This window comes from Rhyacophila brunnea, unplaced genomic scaffold (genome assembly GCF_057557595.1).
Source record: "Rhyacophila brunnea isolate RB1 unplaced genomic scaffold, BYU_Rbru_1.0 scaffold_2, whole genome shotgun sequence".
Taxonomy (NCBI): domain Eukaryota; kingdom Metazoa; phylum Arthropoda; class Insecta; order Trichoptera; family Rhyacophilidae; genus Rhyacophila; species Rhyacophila brunnea.
The window spans coordinates 5,676,241-5,696,341 of record NW_028232859.1 but is presented as its reverse complement, the minus strand read 5'-3'; the positions used below and the strand labels follow the sequence as shown (position 1 = coordinate 5,696,341).

The following is a 20,101-nucleotide window of genomic DNA, read 5'->3' as shown; positions in this document are numbered from 1 at the left end:
GATTTCGTCAGTCCTTTGTGAACCACACCTTTATAATAAATATAATCAATTAATATGTAAAATATGTGGCTCTCATGGTGCTGTGCGTAAGACGCTGACCTTCCGCCCGGGTGGGGACACAATATATTTGTGATTTTATCAAAGCCCGTGTGTTTGAGAGTGTTAAAATTGGACTAGGTAGATAAAAAAATATTAAAATTTGTTAATGAATTTTATTCATCATTTTTATAATTCGGTCTTTGTATAAATAATGTCAATATACAAAATGAACTGCTTGGAGATCTTGTAGTGCAGATTCATAGGAATTCCTTAGATGAGCAGGAACTTGGAATTACCTGAAAAAAAAAGTGTTATATTGTATTTTTAAATACAAAATCTCCTACACATGCCTGTATTAAATAAAAAATTAATTGCTACAACGCGAATTACAATGCCTATCGCCTACATCGAAATATTTTTTCCTTGGTGTAGAAGGAATGATTACAAAATTTTTGGTGCAAAAAACCTGTTTTACGAAATTTATGCACATAGCCGACTCTGAAGGCAAAAACCTAGCGACTACGCCTTGCTAGTAAAAAAATTCATTATGGCCACACTGTAGTTTCGTGAGTACATTAACTAGTTTCATTTAATAAAATATAGAAGCACAATATTGTTTCCACAAGTGCAATAAACGATGTAGTATTTTAATTAACTATCTAAAAGTATTTATTGATCTTAGGTTAATTGAAGTCAAATATATTTAAATAATGATTTTATGGTGGCAATTTGGTTAGGTTTTTTTTATTTCTCTACGGAATTAATTAATTAATTGTTTATCAAACAATATTACTAATGACATCCCAATGTATTTTCATCTGATATCACTAAACACCAAGGTTTCAAATCAAATGTTGTGTACATAATATGATTTCGATTTGCGAATCCATTAGTTCCGGGTAAAACCTCATTAGTAAGAACACGGATAATTCAAAATTCTCCGTAATTCGAAATTTTCGCGAAAAAAAGTCCCTTGAACATTATTTTCATATAAAACCATACCTTTAATTCGAATTTCGTAATTCAAAATGATTTCAGAGTCCTGGCATATAAAAATATTCAATAAATCGTAATAAAATACAATATTTCACGAGCCAGTCATTGAAAATTGTGACAAAACATAAATTATTTATTTTATGAAGGTAATACAAATAATCCTGACATTTTTTGACCCATTAAATCACATGAAATCGGAGATTTGGTAGGCACATCTATGATCGTAAACAAAATTAATGAAAACAAAAAAGAAAATGCAAAATTTTTATATTATTCCCACATACATTTCATATTCCGAATTTTTTTTCGATTTTCGCTCCCGTGGAATTCGTATTAACGAGGTTTTACTGTAATGAAGTTTTTTTGGTTTCCTTTAACTCCCTTACTTACTCGTCTCATTCAGTTCAATTTGTAAAATGGGTTATCACATGGTATTCACCATATTAAACAGATATTGTTTCTACATTTGCTATGCGCATTTCATTATTTGTATTTATAACCTTCTATTTAGACCAAACCCAACCTAATCTTAGTGTGCGATAATGATTCATCGAAATGTATGAAAATATCAAACTTTAAATAAACAATAAATTGGATCGAACAGCATCTGTGCCGACAGAAAAGGGTATTTAATATAACCGTCTACATCTAATGATAAACGGTCATGCGGTCACCTGCGGCACAATAACCAGTTTTTTTTTTTTTTGATTATCTGAAATTAATCATTATTCGGCCTAGCATCAGTATCAGTCCCAATTTAGTTTGGAAATTCGAAATTTTACATATATTCGAAATGTTAAAATTTCAATGAGCGAAAAACCCCAACAAAAAAATCAGTTATATTACCAGACATTGAATGTACACACCTTATATTCTAGAGTCATCACAGCTTATGATCTTGGTCTCTCCTTCTTCTCTTTGTAGAGGGCCAGTAGAGATACATTAGCTACTTTGACCACCTAAAAACAAAAATCAGATGTTATAGCAATATTGGAGATAGCGTAGTAAACAAACTATGGCCAAGCGGCTTACGCGTCCTGTTATATTTTGGTTCCTAAATTCGAATCCTGGGTCTGGCAAATACACATATTGCTTTTCAACATGTGTCCATTGGATCCAGAGTATAACCCTATTAGGTTGAGCAAGTGGATAACGTCCATTTCTTGTAAAAACAAAAATTTGATAATACAAACCTACGGTGGAAGCTCATATCGTCGTTAAAACTAGAAAAATGTGTACAGACCTACAAACTTATCTAAAGAATGGATGGGGGAGCCACAGTCGAAAACTACTCAATCAAGACTCGCAACTAGATAAGTTTGTAGGGCCTTTAACTCAGTTTTAATCGAAAATTGACTTTGAATGCCATCTAGTGGCCATTGTTAATATCTACAAATGTAATTCCAAAAAATTGAAACATTGTTAAATCATGGATGATTGAACTCCATAACCATATACAGTTTAACTCCGTTATTACAATCACTGATATAGTGAGATCTCTGATGTAATGAGGAAACATTCGTCGACATTTTAGTTTATGATTTTCTCCATACTTTTAAAACAAGCTACATATCGGATATACAGAGCAAAAATATCATCAAATTTTTTCTTAAAACTGGTAATGTGTCGATAGTAAGCAATAAAATCTCACCGTAGCCCGATGCCGCCGGGATCGGATTACGTTTATGACACTACATAAGTGTATTAAGTACCTAATTGGTGTTGTCACCGACAACATTGAAAAAGTATCCATGCATATGGTTGAAATTTCATGTAATAAACCCAAGCTGAAGTCAGTAGATACCTACTAGCCTACATTACAATAAACAACTTCTTTTGTAGTTTATGAATGCCATGCTTGTTTCGGGGGATAATTCAAATTGTGTATTTTTGTTTGAATTGAGACTTGTGTTGTGACTGCTTATTTAAAAATACCTATTCTCTGATATGAGTAAAGCTTATGATGAGCGAATTCAGTCAGTCTTATCTTCCTTGTAATAACCAAGTTCGACTGTATTTGTAAACGAAACCATAAAGTTAGTTGCCTCTCCTGTAAAATAGCATTTTTTTTAATAATTGCCAGCTGGCATAAAAAATGAAAATTGTTAATTTTAAGAATTAACATCTATTAAGAGATGCAGCAATCATCTCGCACTGACATCGTGTAAAGTTACGTGCTAAATGTTCATTAGTTTTAATTACTATATTATGATATATATATTATTATTATTATATATGTTACACCGAATATGTGAAATTGACTATTACATGAAATGGGCAATTTTTTGGCTAATTCATGTAATAGTCAAGCCTGTTGCCTTATTCATGAATTAGGTAATTTTTCTGCTGAGTACATGAATTCGCCACGGTATGGAATTCTTGAACTGTCAACATGACAGAAGAAAAAGTAAATTTAATACGGATGGTTTTATTAGTTATAATTGGACATAATATAATATTATTATTATTAGGTTAGGTTTTGTAATTCTGAATTAAATTATTCAACTGAATGTCCATTTTGAGGTTAGCTATCGAGTGTCAACAAACTATCACAAACATTCAATCGACCATTGCACAATTGATACCCAAGCACGAATCAAATCGCGAAAATACTTTTCAATAAAATTCTTCCGTTATCATATTCATATTATAGTTCTAGAATTTTTTTGCGCATAGTAAATGGATATGAATGTCATTTTAGTTATTGATTGGTATATTTTTATATTATAATCAATGACATTTGACACATTTGTTAAGTTGCAAAAAACACCACGGAGCGCGATCATCTATTTTGACCATAGATAATATAAATTTAATGTACATTTTGACCAATGCATGAGCATTTGATACATTTAGTTTAGTTGCAAAAAATACCACCGTAGCGCTACTATCTAATTTGTCCAAGACATGAAGTAGGCAGAAAAATTACTGCCGATTTCACGCACTCTCCAGATATTATGTCTAATTCATGAATAAGGCAACGGGCTTGCATTTTTCATGATTTAGGCAAAATTTTGCCCATTTCATGTAATATTCAATTTCGCACATTGGGCGTAACATATATAGAAAATGTAGACATACTCAAAGTTGGCTAAAAAGTTGATTGAAAACATTACTTTCTATGAAAAGCATATTATGTAATAATATTCAACCGCAGTAATTTAGAAGTGATTGTATTGATGGTGGGGAGATGTGCATATTTGATTTCCTCTGGAATGAATGATATTTAGTCATACAACCTAGCAACCACTGGCCGAGTTGGATTTTGCAATGAATAGACAATAAAATCTGGATATACACTGTGCCCCAACGTCGTTCGGTGGTAGGATTATGTAAAAGTTAAAATCAAAATAGGGCAGTCACCTTAAACCTGACTCCAGGAATATCACCAACAGCGTGTCCTTTCCTGCCGAATCCGGCAACGAGGACTTCGTCGTTCTCCTCAATGTGGTTGAGGCAACCATCCCGGGGAACGAACGCCGTGATCTTCTTGCCGTTCTTGATCAGCTGCACACGGACACATTTGCGGATGGCAGAGTTCGGCTGCTTGGCTTCAACACCACTGAAAGAGCAAAAAAAAAAAAATTATTAACTCAATCCGAACAGCATATAATTAAAAAGATTGAAGAAACAATATTACAGAAAAATTTACGATTATTTTATAATTATTGTACGAGCTCAGATTTAATTATCATCAAGTAACTTCAAGAGTAGCAAATATAACAACATCATTGCTCGAAACAATAAAGATGGATTTTTTTTATAAATTCTGTACTTCCAATCAGAGTAATAACCCGAGCACATAACCATCATGTCACGTGCCACTCTGAAATAGAGACATTGCGATAGTGAATCACTATAAAGCCGTGTCTACGTTGATCAAATTGTGGTTTTTTATTGGTACAGAACAAAAACCAAACTACAATAAATCATGTCTGTGCAGCACTACAGCCTGCTTGCTGGTAACCCCACTAACAGTAATGATTGAATTGCAATACTGCAGGGCTGAATGTGTCAGCTCGGTTAATAAAAGCCTGAACTGGCTATGTTTCTTTCGTTAACAATAAACACAATGTTTAAATATGCTTATGAGTTGTGTATCCATAGTAATGAAAAGTACATTCTCAATGACTGTTTATAGCGTTGTCTTGTCTACCGCTTTATCCGTTGGGTTCCTTCTGCCCATCATGTACCTTTACATTCCACATTGTGCTGCTGTAGGCTTTGAATTTCCTTTACACACTGCCAAATATTTATGACTGGGGAGAAATGAAATATAATGCTGAATTCCTATTGCAATTTTATATCCTACTTTAAAACAACTGATCATCAATAACACTAAATAAACAGAGCAGACAGTACCACATTCTGGAAGCAGTGAAGGAAGTGGAGTGTAGATAGTGAGAAGCGATACTCGCAGTATTATCCTGTGATTGTGACATTAACATACAACATTCACAGGAATAATACCACGAGAATCCACATCTCTTCCTCGTGAAGACTCCTACGATGCTTCCTCTTGGTCTGAAGTTCCTTAGTCATAACAAATAAGTACATGACATGGGTATTTAGTATAACAAATGCTTTACAAAAAGAAAAAATAAATTTTGTGAAGCTACTGTGCGAAGTATCCAACTTTTGAACCATGATCAAATAATACAAACCAAAAACGAATTATCATCAAGTCACATGAACGCACAGAAAGCTTGGATCACATGGAAAAGGGGTTTTATCAGGCATTTAAAGTCAGACGGGTGCTCCCATCCCGTAACAACATCAGTGACAATTAGCATTTTTGTGTGTAAACAGTTATAATCGCGATAGTTTAATTTGCAGGCCATTGGTGGTAGTAAATCTATGCACGTGTACACATGCTATTATGATTATGATACAGACAAAACTATGAAAAATAATGGTAATCGTGCCGCAGATGCCGTGCTGTCATGAGCATTTGTTTTTTTTTTTTACGAACACAGTTTATTTCATGTAGACAATTATAATAAATACCTCCTGTCAGCACATAGGCTTTTCGATTCAATAATTGTTAACTTAAAATTTTCATACATTTTGATGCATCATTATCACAAAGTAAGATTATATTAGGTTGGGGTAGGTTAGATTATGTTTAGTCTAAAAAAATAGTTATAAAATCTCATGACTGCAGCTGCGGTACATTTACCAAAATAATTAACATAGCATATTTACATTATTTGACAATAATGTGACACATTAAATGCCCAGAAGACAACCCACTGCCCCACAAATGTTTTAGTGTTCCATGGACATGGTAGATGTGAAAAATAAGGTATTCCAGTGCACTTTGCCACTGTTTGCAATGGCCATTGGTAATATCGAAAATGAAAATAGTATACACACTATAAATTATTAAACTAATTAAAAGAACACATTTCTCCTGATGTTAACTGTTAATTATAATAACTGGTGCGTTCATGTATATTATGTGATTAGAACTGCCAATAAAACTGGCTACTACAAAGCAGTCGTCACCACATGGGAACTTTAATGTCTATTTAACTACAAGCCATGTTAAAAATAGTGAGAAAAATCTTATACCTATCAACTACCTATCTATATTACAAAAAATGCATAAAAAGAAACACTTCTGTAATTACAAAAGGTTCAGCATCTGAATGATAAATGATAAAAGCCCGCTCCGCATTTCGGTAAATAAAATAAAGGTTAAGAGTTCAAGGAACATTGACTTCTACATTCATTGATACGAAACATGTGATTTACACCTTGTACCGTTAGATGACATGGAGCAATCGATGGAAAAACCGTAACAAAAAAGTATCTTTCCATGTCATCACACAAGAAATGCAAATACTAGACATCCACAAAGTTACAAAAGTCACAAAGTTACAAAAGTCACATAGTTACACGTGTTATGTTATAAAAAAAAACTGTTAGGTTAATGAATATGAGATAAATGAGAAACGTACTTACACCTTCTCCAAGACGATCCCTTTGGCGTGAGACGCGCCTCCGAAGGGATTCGCCTTCCAGCGTGTGCCCAAATGTGCCTTTTTGTATTCTTTATCAGCCCATCTTTGCTCGCGGCGATGATCGGCGTGTTTACGGGCCGTACGTAATCCACGGGGTTTGCCTGTGTACAAGAAAATAACAGTTAGCTAACGATGACAACGGTAAACCGAGAAATAATTCACAATATCACCGGAATTTCAATTTGCAACTGTTTTGAAGCTGATTTCATAGAATATAGCCGCAATTCTACACATGGATGGAACGGATTAATTAAGTGCACCACGCGAAAATCTCATGTCGACACTATGGCGGTTACGACGCCGAACGTTTTGGTTAAGATTTTAACATTAATGTTTGAGTTTACACAAAAACTATTACTCTTAATTCTAAATCTCGAAACAAACTTACATAAAAGTTTAAAAATGAATAGCCGGACTATTATTTAAATGTATTAACTCAAAAAGACGCCTCACCCATCTTGAGCACGTACGATACAGTCCTTGACGGAAGTGAAAGAGGCTTGTCAGAAGAGGAATGGCCGGCACATGCGCACAAACTAGATGGTTACGTTTACTTTTTAATTTGTATTTATTTTTTAATGGTTGGCAACATTATCTCTAAAAGAGGTTTTTTTTTTGTAGTCTCATAAAAAATGTTTTAACTTTATTTAATTAGTAAAACTATTGTCTGTAACCTCAATATGAACGACATATATGTCTACTCATGATATTTTAGGATTTAGGTGATCGTTTATTCTAAAAACCTTTAGCCATTCTGACCAGGCACTCAAACCACAGGGTTTTGAAAACGTTGATATTTTTCGCTGGTGGATCACATCGAGTTCATGGAATAAAAATTATAAAGTACCTATTTGTCCAACCCAAAGAGATTGGACGGTTCAATTTTTTCGGTCTCCCTTTTGGTGACGACCGTTGGATTCAAAAAATGTATTATAAGTATTTGATATTATTTTACTCATTCAGCCGCTGAAGTTATTTTTAATCAAATCCATGCTTGGTTGTCGTACATTTAACAAAACATAACGACGTCTAATGCTCTCAAAAATTGTTATTAATTCCTATTTTATAATATTACTTAATATGTAGGTAGATATTAAAATAATAGAACGTTTATACATCAAACATAAAAACATCTTTAGATTCCTTAAATTAGGTAGATATTATTATGTAGATATGTGATAGGTATTTTTTTTATTGCTTTCGTTTCTCTGTTATTTTGATATTCAATAACGTTTAAATAACACAATATTAATTATATTGTAGAGATCACTAGAAAACCTACTATAAACAATTTGACACTTAACATTTACCTTATAAAATGACTTACAAATCTAAAATACACCCCTATAATAAATGTTTATAAAATAACAATGGCGAAAATTATTTGCATATTTAAAAAATATATAGGTAGGTACTTAGGTATTTTGTTTCACTATTTTATAATACAATATTAAATATTTTATTGATGGGGCGCTTTTGGTGAACCTCAAAATATCACGTACCTACGTACTATAATCGTTACTACGATAGGAGCGTAGTTCTATATGTTGTACAGACCTACAAACTTATATTAAAAATGGATGGGGGAGCCACAGTCGAAAACTATCCAATCAAGACTCGCAACTGGATAGAATATACCATTCGAATGACATTTTCAAAATGGCGTCATGGTAGTTCGTAGTTCCATTTTTGACCGTTCTTTAGAAAAGTTTGTAGGAGTGTGATGGTATAGGGAAAAGAATCTGGCAATAGTGGCAACATTATTAAATTCTGTAGTTTTCCATCTGTGTCAGTCTACTTTTATACCAATTTCTATGGATAATAAAAAATAGTCAGTTCAGTTGCCAAGATTTAGAAGTGTTTTAATAACTGATACAATTTTAAGACGCTGTAGTATTACGCAAGATATCTTTGCATATATCTCATACAACAAGTCTTATTGGTCATGAAGGTAGTATCTGAGCCACCACCGAAAAAAGATGGGGGACCAGGTTATGTGGGCATACGTTTCTGTCAAGAATGCAATAACATGTTATATCCCAAAGAAGACAAAAATAACAAAGTGTTGTTGTATGCATGTCGAAATTGTGACTACAAGCAATTAGCTGACTCCAACTGCGTCTACGTGAACAAAATCATGCACGAAGTCGACGAATTAACTCACATAAACCCCGACGTGGTGAGCGATCCGACATTACCTAGAACGAAGGAACACCAGTGCCCGAAATGCAACAACCGAGAAGCTGTATTCTTCCAAGGGCAAACCCGAAGAGCTGAGGAAGAAATGAGACTTTATTACGTGTGTACTAGCTGTAAGCATAGATGGACTGAGTAGGTTAATCCAATCTCTCCATTTTATGATACGCTTAATTTAGGAATAACTTCTAACAAAGCAAACCAATTATTTTCAAAATCAACATTGTAGCTACTGGATTTTTTTTTGTTTGGAGTAGGAATTTTACCTTTCGTAAATAGTTGTCTACTTTTCAATGTTCTTTCATTGGGATCTATTCTAGAACCATCATAATATGGTCTTAAGTGCGATTTTGTGGTGCTTTATGCAGTGGTAAAGTCTTTAAAGTGGGTTAGGGGCATATAAATATACCCTAAAATAAACACATACATTTTTAATAAATTATAATGCATATCATGTTGTACCATAACGTGTTACTTAGTAATAATCGCTAAATAAACAAAAGGTAGATGAAAACAATAAGAGAATTTAGTTTTTAGTCTCAATTAAACATCGCATGTCTAGATTAATCCACTTTGCCTCTATGGTCCAGATATATGGGAATCCAATTTCTCTGGATACAATAGAAAAACTTTTCCAGGAGCTAAGATCAACATGTATAAAAAGTAGTTTACCGTTTTTGTTGACTGGTGAAGCATATGGGTGTTCACACAGTCTAGTTTGTCGTTACAGAGTTTTTGTACAATGAATGCTTGTCATTGGTTTACGTACCTTAAAACCCACTATGTCCTTTCTTTTGATCAAACTCAAAATAAAGTAATCCATCAATGTGTACCTACCAAAACATAATATGGTGCTTTTTTCTGGTTCTCTGTCATCGTAATCTGTCAGTCGCCATTTTGAATTTTAGCTATCTTTTTGTCATCGAATTATAGTACGCGGTCCAAGCCATTATAGTATTTTGGCAAAAATTATAGGACGTGTAGAAAATGAAAGTTTTTTGTTTGTCACATAAACATAACGGAGAATTTGAGAAATTCCGATGCCCTGCTTAATTATAACACCTCTTACGACCGAAAAATGCTAACACCGGCCGCCGTCATCAACTGTCACATTAGTTTTTTAGAGTAGGTAAACAACGCAAAACCACGTCCATAGACTAATATCGCACACTGAGATCTTATATTATTTATATTATACACCGTCCCTCGCTTCACACCCCTAACCAAACCGGCGAATTCAATTAATAAAAATTTTCAAAATTGTGGTATTTTTGACGTACTATACTTTTTTAATAGTACGCGGACGAAAATGTACCTTTTCGAATAGTACGCGAACCAAAATGTACTATAATTATAGTTCGGTTGGCAACACTGCGCTCACTGACAGATGACAGCGGCCGGTGGCGGAGAACCAGTAAAAAGACCCCATAATATCATGCAATATAGAGACCCCAGTGGTCCAGTGTATATATCTATCGTTTCAATTCTACTACTGCACTACTGTTATTGGGCCTCATGGCCTGTTATAGTATTTAAAAAAGGTCATGGAAAACATAGTCAAAATAACTGTCATCTGTCAGAGGAGCGGAGGCGGCTATTTGAACAATATTACACACTACATGATTCCCATGTATCAGTGTTACAATACATTTAAAAAAATCACATATTCCTAATACTTTATTTATTATCCAAAAAACAAAACGGTCAGTTCTTATTGAAACACCCCCTTTCTATTATGTAAGGCTTCGGCCGCATAGGCAGGTGCTTCGCTAGTGCTGAGCTAGGTGCTATGCTTGTCTGCTAAAAACACTACTGCCACATTGCACACTACATGCTTAGGTACAAATTCATTTGACATTTGGGAGCGCTCAAGTCAACAACGATATGTCACTCTAAAAACTAACCAGAAAGCTACTTCTCACAGAGAATTTAAGTTTAAAATTTCGTAAGTCACAAATTCGAACTTGTTGGGTGCATACTGTCAATAATATACGGTGTTTGATGTTTGTCATACTGAAGAAACATCCGCCATCTTGCAAAATCCATACATAATTGCACGATCACTAGGTGACACAATAAAAATAACCAACATATTTGTTCGCCGGGAGACTCACGAGGTGACTCATAATCAAGAGTGCAGTGTGGCCATTGCAATAGAATAGTGTGTGTTCGTTCGCTAGGATATGTCACCTAGCACGTAGCCACCAAGCAAGGCACCTGCCTATGTGGCCTTAGCCTAATACATTTTTAATACTTGAGCATAGTGCAGACATATACATCTGCGTGAAGAAATGAACATTGTATAAAAGCATTTTTATAAGAACATTTAAAATGTGTCAACACAAATGTCCAAAGATTTTTTTGTATTCTGTTGTGGATGGAAAACATTGTCACATACAGATGTTTTTGGTCTGGAGTATGCATTAATTTTATAATTTTCAGCAATAGGACTAGTAGAAATTATTATATCTTTCAGTTTTTCTGAATTTTGTTATTTTATTGATTGATGGAATATTAGTCATCAATTTTGACATTATCCATTACAAATTTTCTCATATCGTGTAACAAAACAATTTGTACCTATTTCATTTATAATAAAATTATTTTTCAATGACTTTGTCTTTTTACTTTGGATTAGTAACGTTGTGTTCTCCATTGTCCTCCTGTCTCCTAAATTATCGAATGATGGCATTTAAAATGAAAGACCCATTGATTTCACAATTTTTTATTAACATATCACAGCCAGTAGCTCTATATAATTCATATAAAACGTATCTGTTAGCCCTAAGGTATAATGCTTTTAATACATTGCATTTTTCATGCTTGAAATTTGCATAACAATAAAATATTTCATCGAATAATTACGTATATAAGTAAGCATAAGATTGTAAAATTAGTCAGCAGAAACTGAAATCCTATATCTAAGTAATAAATTATATCTACTGTAATTCTATTAAGGTTAGGAATTGGCACAGAATGTACACGTCATGATGCATATTTTAATTATTAGGTGAATTGGTTTCAGCTGTCTCGGTCAGTTATTATTATGTATACCACATTTATACATACTTTGATGTTTTGTTGTCCCCCAAAGCTTCAGCAGTATTACGGAAAAAAACAATTAATACGGGAAATAACTCCACTAAAGGGATTTTATAATAGAGCTTTACCTTTTATGGGTTGTGATCTGTAGTTTAATTACATCTAGATAATCGCACTAACAATGTGTTCATTATCAAGGGCTACAACTGTTAATTAAGATCACCTATTCAGGTTGAAATAATATTTCTTATTTAGATTTTCATAGGTTTATAAAGTTTTGGGGAGAATTTATTCAAATCCAACTCAGTTCAACTTTTTGCCAATGGGTATTTCAAAATTATATTAGGTACTTTCTTAAATCTCGTGTATAATACTCAGTTTGAAACAGTGACGTCCCTAGATAAAATGCCGCCCCTAGGCAGCGTCAAAATCCCGCTCCATTTTTTATATAGTATTTTTATCATCCTTTCATCTAAGTCTAAAATCTAAGAAATGTGTTGTATGGATACATTACTAACAAAATATCAGACTGTAATTATTCGCAAATCTGCACGTGTCATTTCTGGTCACCAAGGACGGCGAAGGGCAACGGAATTAAGCTAGATATCGCGAACCCGACAAAATTAGTGAGCTGATTTTTTTAATGGAAAGATATTTTCGTTATTACTTAGTTTAGGTAGCAATTTCGATATATTCCAAATGATTCTCCTCGATTTGCCGCCCTTCGAGTAACTGCCGCCCCCAAGCGACGCTCAATCTGCCTACCCCTACGGGACGTCACTGGTTTGAAATAATAAAAAATATAGGTATATAATTTGTATGTAGACCTAACTGATCTATGTATAGAGGATTATCATAATATAGGTTTGTATTCAAATGTCTAATAAAATGACTGCATAATACAATACACTTGGATCCAAACACAATGAAAAAAATTGCAGATTTGAACCCAAGACCCATGTAGCAAGAGTTGACAAATTAATAACATCACGATATGTGTACAAAACAAGATGATGGTAATATAAATAATTTAGTGAGAGTAGACCAGAACAAATGACCTTTTTAGGTATTTGAATTCGTCATTTTCGTTGTGTATTGTTGTATGTGAAAAAAATACATAAAAAGCTAGGAACATAGACAATCTCTACAAGTTAAAATTAGTACAGGTTTAAGCTTGTTATATTTTCATATTTTATAACCTAATATTATTACCTACCTAATATTCTTTATACCTTGCAAACATTTACAAAATACTGTGTGTACTAAGTATGAATTTAACAATATTTTAAGAATATGAAATGTTAAAATCACAACCTGTCAGCATAATATATTATTATTATTTTGTGAAAATATGAAATCGTTGATTATTCAACGTGCAGCAATTGCTATTTTGATTGATTGTTACTACACATTTAGCAAAAGCTCATTAACAATAATTATTCCTTAAAAATGTACAAACAATATTTCATTAGACCGAAATCATGTAACTCCGTCTAATATTTAACGATGAGCCGTTAAACTGTTGAATTACAAATGTATAAAATCGTTAAGTCTATCAATAAAATATTTACAAACAATAATTACGTCTAATATTGTGTAAGAAAAGACACCGACCAAATATTATAACAATAAAGAACTTGTCGATGACACCTGCGTTTATCCAGGTAACTGACGATGTTAGGAATTTTTACTTTTTACATATGAATATGATATAAACTTTATAAGCACTTCATTTTACCTATAATTTCAGGGAAAATTTATTGGCATTTTTAGATGTCAAAACGGTGTGAAATATAACAAAAGCATTTGCATTATTTACATTCTACTCCCCTGTAAGATTAAGTTTTAGCAGATGTATTAGTTTACTCAGATTTTTCAGAACCAATCAGTAGGTATGAAATTGAATAAATGTACGGTACCTGCTTATTCAAAATACATATTGCATCGCTATGTTTAAAAGCTACAAGGGTATATGTCGTTTTTATCAAAATACCATAGCAATATTATTTCAGATGATTTCCCAAATTTGTGGGCTTAATAAATAAATTACTATTAATTTTAAGCATATCATACTTGAAGTCTATAATTAAATGTAGGTAATAATTTTATTCAACAGTGGGAAGCATTTACAATTCGAGGAAGCATTGATTTACAATAATTTGATTGATTTCCTTGATGGGGAAGACTTTATAACAATATCAAATAAGCTTTAAATATGTAATTACAATTAATACAAAAATACTAATTCTATAATTATTAATACTTTATCCCACATATTAACAAAAGTATTTATTTTATTAGGCCTAAATGGAACTACTTGACTGTGTTATTTCTTTTTTACTTTAAAAGATAAATGTTTTAAAAACTTCTGGGTTCTTAGGCAGTAATTGTAAATATGATGACACTCGAGGAATGATTTTCTTCATTTAAAAAAAATGTTTAGACTTTCATTTGACTCAATGCAGTTTAGTAGATTTATGTTCCTAAGTATTATTGAAAATGTTGTTTGGCCAATGCCATACCAAATTTTAAAACCATTAAAATAATATCTAACTTATTAAACTGTAACATATATTTCGCAAGTGAAGTTTTATAATTATTTTTTTAACAACATTTTAATTAGCGATGGATATTCATTTTAGTCCCATTGTTTAGTAATATCCACTACACACTGCCATATAATAAATCACAATAAAACATAATCTGAAAATAAATTACAAATCTGAATTACGATATAATATAACACTAGAAAAAAATTGGAATTACAGCAAATTTCGAATTATGCCTTTGTAATAAATGAGGCATTACATTACAATATTACTGGAAGCTATATTAGTCATTCATATTTAAATAAAGTACATATTTTCTAACATCTCCGAAAAACAAAAAACCTTTACAACTTATTCTTACTGTACTTTAACAACAGTTTAAACCGTAACGCTAAGTAGGATTTTGCTACAATAGCTTGTAACTCCGCTAGCATTTTATTTTAAAATCTTCAGTGTCAAAAAACCTAAATTATTTTTTATATTCTTAAAACTGTTAGCACAAAATTTGTAAGGGAGTTATTACTGGCTAATTTATATGGTACAAAAGCACATTGATTTAACGTACAAATTACATTAAATTTGTAAGCCAAGCACAAATGGTAGCTATACTAAAAACATCAGAACGTTGTCCTACAATTTTTTATCAAATGGACGTTTTATATTAGGTACTTGTGAGATTATTCAGTCCATTATTTGATTAGGGAGTGATATATTATGAGTTGTGTCAACATCATTAATTACATTTGGAATACTTCTATTTGACAAAAAGCACATTGATATTAATAAACATTAATTTTGCTAAATTTTTCTACCGTATACAACATATACATGTTATGGAAATGTTAAAAAATACAAATTTACATTTCAATTTGCTCACATTTACATTTTTAATTTTTAGCATAATGTTACCAATTTGCAATTTTATAAGTTTATGGGAGACTAACATCTATAATATTTTATAAAATATTTTTGGCAATTTATGTAGGTATCCACTTAATTGTCATTTTTTTCCATTTTTATTATTTTATAAGTTAGCATAATCATATTTATGCCTATTTGCACATTGGTAGATATAATATATTTCATATCTACATGAAATATATGTGTATATAAGATTGTTATAAGCCGTCTAATATTAAGCTCTGTCGTTATCTGTAACAGTAATAAAAAATAATAATTTAAATTAGATTCCTACCGTCTTTTATATGGGAAATTTGACATGATTTGGCGGATCATTGTGTTATTGCATAGTTTGAATATAGATATTACGAATGGGGCAATATACGTTTTGGCGCGGCATAAGCGTTGGACTATCATGCCGTGGGTCCCAGGTTCGAATCCTGGGTCTGGCAAGTACACATATTGTTTTTCAATATGTGTGTGAGTCAGGGTACGGACCTAATAGGTTGAGCAAGTGGCTGACATCCGTTTCTCATAAAAACAAAATCTGTTAATACAAACCTCTACTCTGTGGAGGCCCATATGATCCTATTAGGATCGGACATGGTCGAAGAAGAACATTAAATATTATGTTTGTAATTACTGACATAATATTATTTAAAGCTAAAATAATAAGCAATTAATGATGGAAAAGTAATCGGTAAGTTCACTAAAGCAAATCCTTTGAACAATTTTAAACAAAATATTTAATATGGCATCTTAGTTTTTGTAGTTTTTCTGAGATAATAGGTACATAGCAGTCAACAGTGATAATTATATCCTATGCACATATGACCAATAAATACTAATAAAAGTATTTATTGAAAATTCAGAAATCTTATTGAAAAAAATTATACACAATATGTTGGAATAACTCATAAGCATAGGTATATATTAAAAAAAACTATGTTCGAAAAATATTTATATCAAGCAGAACTCGAATCTGTATTCATCGGATTCTGACATCATCTAGGAATGAAGTACCTATTATTAATACCTTGATTAAAAATCATAAAAAATGGTTGCCAACATTAATAGATTTTGAAATATTTTGAATTGATAGTTTTTAGTAAATTTTGGCGTGAGTAGTATGGTACAGGTTCTTTAAATGGTAAAGCACATTGGCCGGAATCAAATACGTGCAAATCCGAGTTCTGTTCATTACAAACATTTTTCTCATAGGTATGTACATTTATGGGGTTTTTAAATTAATAATCTTTCTACATTTTTAAAACTTGCGTATCATTCATAGAATAAAAATATATTTCCTACGAAAATCAATGTTTTATTAAATTAAATTTAGACCTAATATAAAATCATATTGTGTAGTATTATTACTACCTATACATTTAAAATTACTGTAACACTTTTTAAAAAAAATAACAAATGGTATTAAAAAGAAAAAGATTCAAATAACTTGCGTCTCTCACATCTGACTATTAAATCATCTCTACGTCTATAAGTGTGCAAGTGTAATAATATAAGATTTGTGTGAATATATTATAATTCAGATAAAATGAATGAGCTTGAGGCTATTGGTTTCAAATTCGGCTACCTCCATATTTATTATTTTTGATATTTATCTTGAAAATCGTTTTGTAAAAACTTTTCTATCGTATTTATAAACTATCAAATCCAGCTCCATTTGCTAGAATAATATTAGAATTAAAATAGTATTAAATCAAAGGCTAATCAGCCTTATTCATTATTAATTAATAAGGCTTAGCTAATTTGCAATTACAAAGATGGTTATATTCATCAGCTGCAATTTTACATATTTTTCTACCAACTTGTTATTTTATTTCGCTATTCGCCTTTCTAATACATTATTTACTTTTTACAAAAAGAAAATATTCCATTTACATTCTTAAATGTGCTTGGTGGTTTTTGCGATTATCTTAATAAAATGGTGGTATTTGGAGGTAAAGCTTGTGATTTCTTGATTCTCTCAAGATTTGAGAATTCTCATAATTACACCAATTCTTACGTTAATTACACCAATTAACTAATTGCGGCAAAGAAAGGATTAAATCGCTTTTCTAAAAACTTTTTTTAGCGGCAAATCTTAAATTCCGGTTGCAGTCGGCCGCAAAGTCTAGTAACAATTTTTTCGAGAAATAAAAATTCTCGAAAATTAGAAAATTTACTTCTTGAGATTCGAGATTGGCCCTTTCCGAATATTTCTCAAGAAATCTCGTTCACAACCTCTATATGGAGGTAACCGACTTAGAATCTAACAGTATCCTGTGAACTCCAATTCAGTATAAAATGATCATGTTTGTTGGCAGCTAATACACCCAGAATCGGTTAATATTAGCACTAATTAGCAAAATTTTATTACAAAGAAATGTTAGGTGTGTTTTCTTGTGAATAGATTGACCTGATTTTTTTTTATAACCACCTTCAATTTAAACAAATATTGTGGGCTTAAATTGGTTTTTACAATGTATACAAGACTATTACTAATTAATTGTATAGGTATTATAATTATCATTCTCTCGTATTTAATGCGCTAGCAATACTATTCATCAGGCTGTGTGCATCTCCGCTGTGGAAGGACATAATACATTTTAATTACAATATAATAACATCAATGAATTTAGTCTTGTCCATAAGTAAATTGTGAAAAACTTACGTAAACAACAATGCAATTCTGTAACAAACAACCTTGGAAGATTTATGCTTCGAAGGTTAACAATAGTTTTTGAATAGGGATTGACAAATATTTTTACTCGCTCGACCATGATAATAATTATTTATTACCGGCTGACAAATTAGTGGCAACTAGATAAAAGACCTTCACTCTTAATTACCAGTATTATCTATAATAAATTATCGATGTATTTATCACTCAAAGAATAGTAAAACACGTCACAGTTTATCAAGACACACCGTTATTATGTTATCCACTCTGTTATTTTATGTTTAGTAGCAAGTTTAATTGAGAAAGGAGCTTGTCCAATTTCTTTTATATTTCATTGAATTTTAACAATAAATATTTGTGTAGTATAATGGCCACAAAGATATTGTGCATTCCATGAACTTTCACTTTGGAATAAGTAAAATACCCAATATGAAGTGAGTAAATTGGTTTGTATGATTCCTAATACAACCAATTATTATACTCAGACATTTATGTCCTTCTGCGTTATTGAAAGTTGTATAATTCTTTAAAGGGTAGATTAATACATAAATGTACCCTTAATACCGACAACCGAGATAAATTAATCAAAATGGCACTATAAAAACGATCTAAGTATGTCCACCCATACCATCAATGACCCGAGCTCATCGTGCTTCCTGTACTGTCGTTAGGATCCTTGTGTGTCCCTATCATGTGAGGATTGTCCAGGTCTAATCCTAATGCTCCTGGCATATTATAATCCGGAATTGGAGGAAGCACGTTCAATTCGAAGGCTCCGGAGAGGTTTCCGGGCGGAGAGTAGTGGGCTACGACGATTATTTTCCCCGCGCGGGATCTGGCTTTTCCCACTCCAAATAGACGAGTTGCTACCCACACAACTTGGGTAAAGTGCCCTAAATTTGAAACAGATAAACAAAGGTTACAGTGGTGGAAAATATAACAGAATTTATTATAATAGATATGCATTTATGGATTTGTTTTAGAAAAGATTGGACCATTTAAATTTAAAGGTAGATTGTCTCAAATATGAATAAGATTCCTGGTTATATTTATTGGTATGCCATACGATTATGGGTATAATTTATTTTCTCTATTATATTTATATTTCATATAGGTAGGTACAATAGAACCTCGATATAATAGAATAATATGTTATATTTCGTTACGAACGGTTTTTATATAACGGACTAATATGTATAGTCTGTTATATAAAACACAAACAAAATCCCTTCGGATGATATATCCAGACACACCCGAAGTTGTGGAGAGATATTAATGTTCGATGTCAACGCACTTGCTTTCGGTAATCTTACTTTGAAAATAGAATCAAGTTTTGTTTGCTCTTTTGAATTCTGCTGTTTTTTTATTATCAACTCTTTAAAATTATGAAAATACATGTACTTAATATAGTTGAATTTCATTATCTGACGAATAATCAATAGATCGTCGCCATGTGATCTTATCACTGATAACTGTTTTTGGACGTGTTCTTTCTTCTTCCTTGGTATCTTCACTTCCATCCTCATTTTCCAAGATCATACAGCTATTTCACTTTCAGTCATGAAGTGATACCCAGGGTCACCTTCATCTACTTCTAACCATTAAACTTATTGAATCGAGTAATAAATGCATCCATTCACTTTGAGTAAACTAATTAAACTGCTGTGCAG

General features: G+C 32.0%; 3 protein-coding genes and 1 non-coding gene across 4 annotated transcripts in view; 1 reads left to right on the top strand and 3 right to left on the bottom strand.

Moving 5' to 3' along the window:
- Positions 1–198: 198 nt before the first annotated feature.
- RpS23 (ribosomal protein S23) lies at positions 199–7,559 on the bottom strand. The gene is made up of 5 exons (XM_085947069.1): positions 7,515–7,559; positions 7,003–7,162; positions 4,399–4,597; positions 1,902–1,994; positions 199–335 (listed from the first exon to the last, which is right to left on the bottom strand). Exons 1-4 carry the CDS (start codon positions 7,516–7,518, stop codon positions 1,926–1,928), a joined length of 432 nt encoding a protein of 143 aa, XP_085803195.1. The 5' UTR covers positions 7,519–7,559; the 3' UTR covers positions 199–335; positions 1,902–1,925.
- On the bottom strand, positions 4,709–4,772 carry LOC147071744 (small nucleolar RNA SNORD36). The gene has a single exon (XR_015070740.1). It is a non-coding gene; the product is annotated as a small nucleolar RNA SNORD36 (small nucleolar RNA).
- Positions 7,560–8,871: 1,312 nt separating the features above from the next.
- On the top strand, positions 8,872–9,535 carry Polr2I (RNA polymerase II subunit RpII15). Its single transcript, XM_085947070.1, has one exon. It carries the CDS (start codon positions 9,007–9,009, stop codon positions 9,394–9,396), a length of 390 nt encoding a protein of 129 aa, XP_085803196.1. The 5' UTR covers positions 8,872–9,006; the 3' UTR covers positions 9,397–9,535.
- Positions 9,536–18,502: 8,967 nt separating this feature from the next.
- LOC147071741 (uncharacterized) overlaps positions 18,503–20,101 on the bottom strand; it is an 80,968-nt gene continuing 79,369 nt past the window's right edge. The window contains exon 6 of the mRNA XM_085946393.1: positions 18,503–19,324. Coding sequence (XP_085802519.1) covers positions 19,062–19,324 — 263 coding nt within the window. The 3' untranslated portion in view covers positions 18,503–19,061. The remainder of the gene's footprint in view (positions 19,325–20,101) is intronic.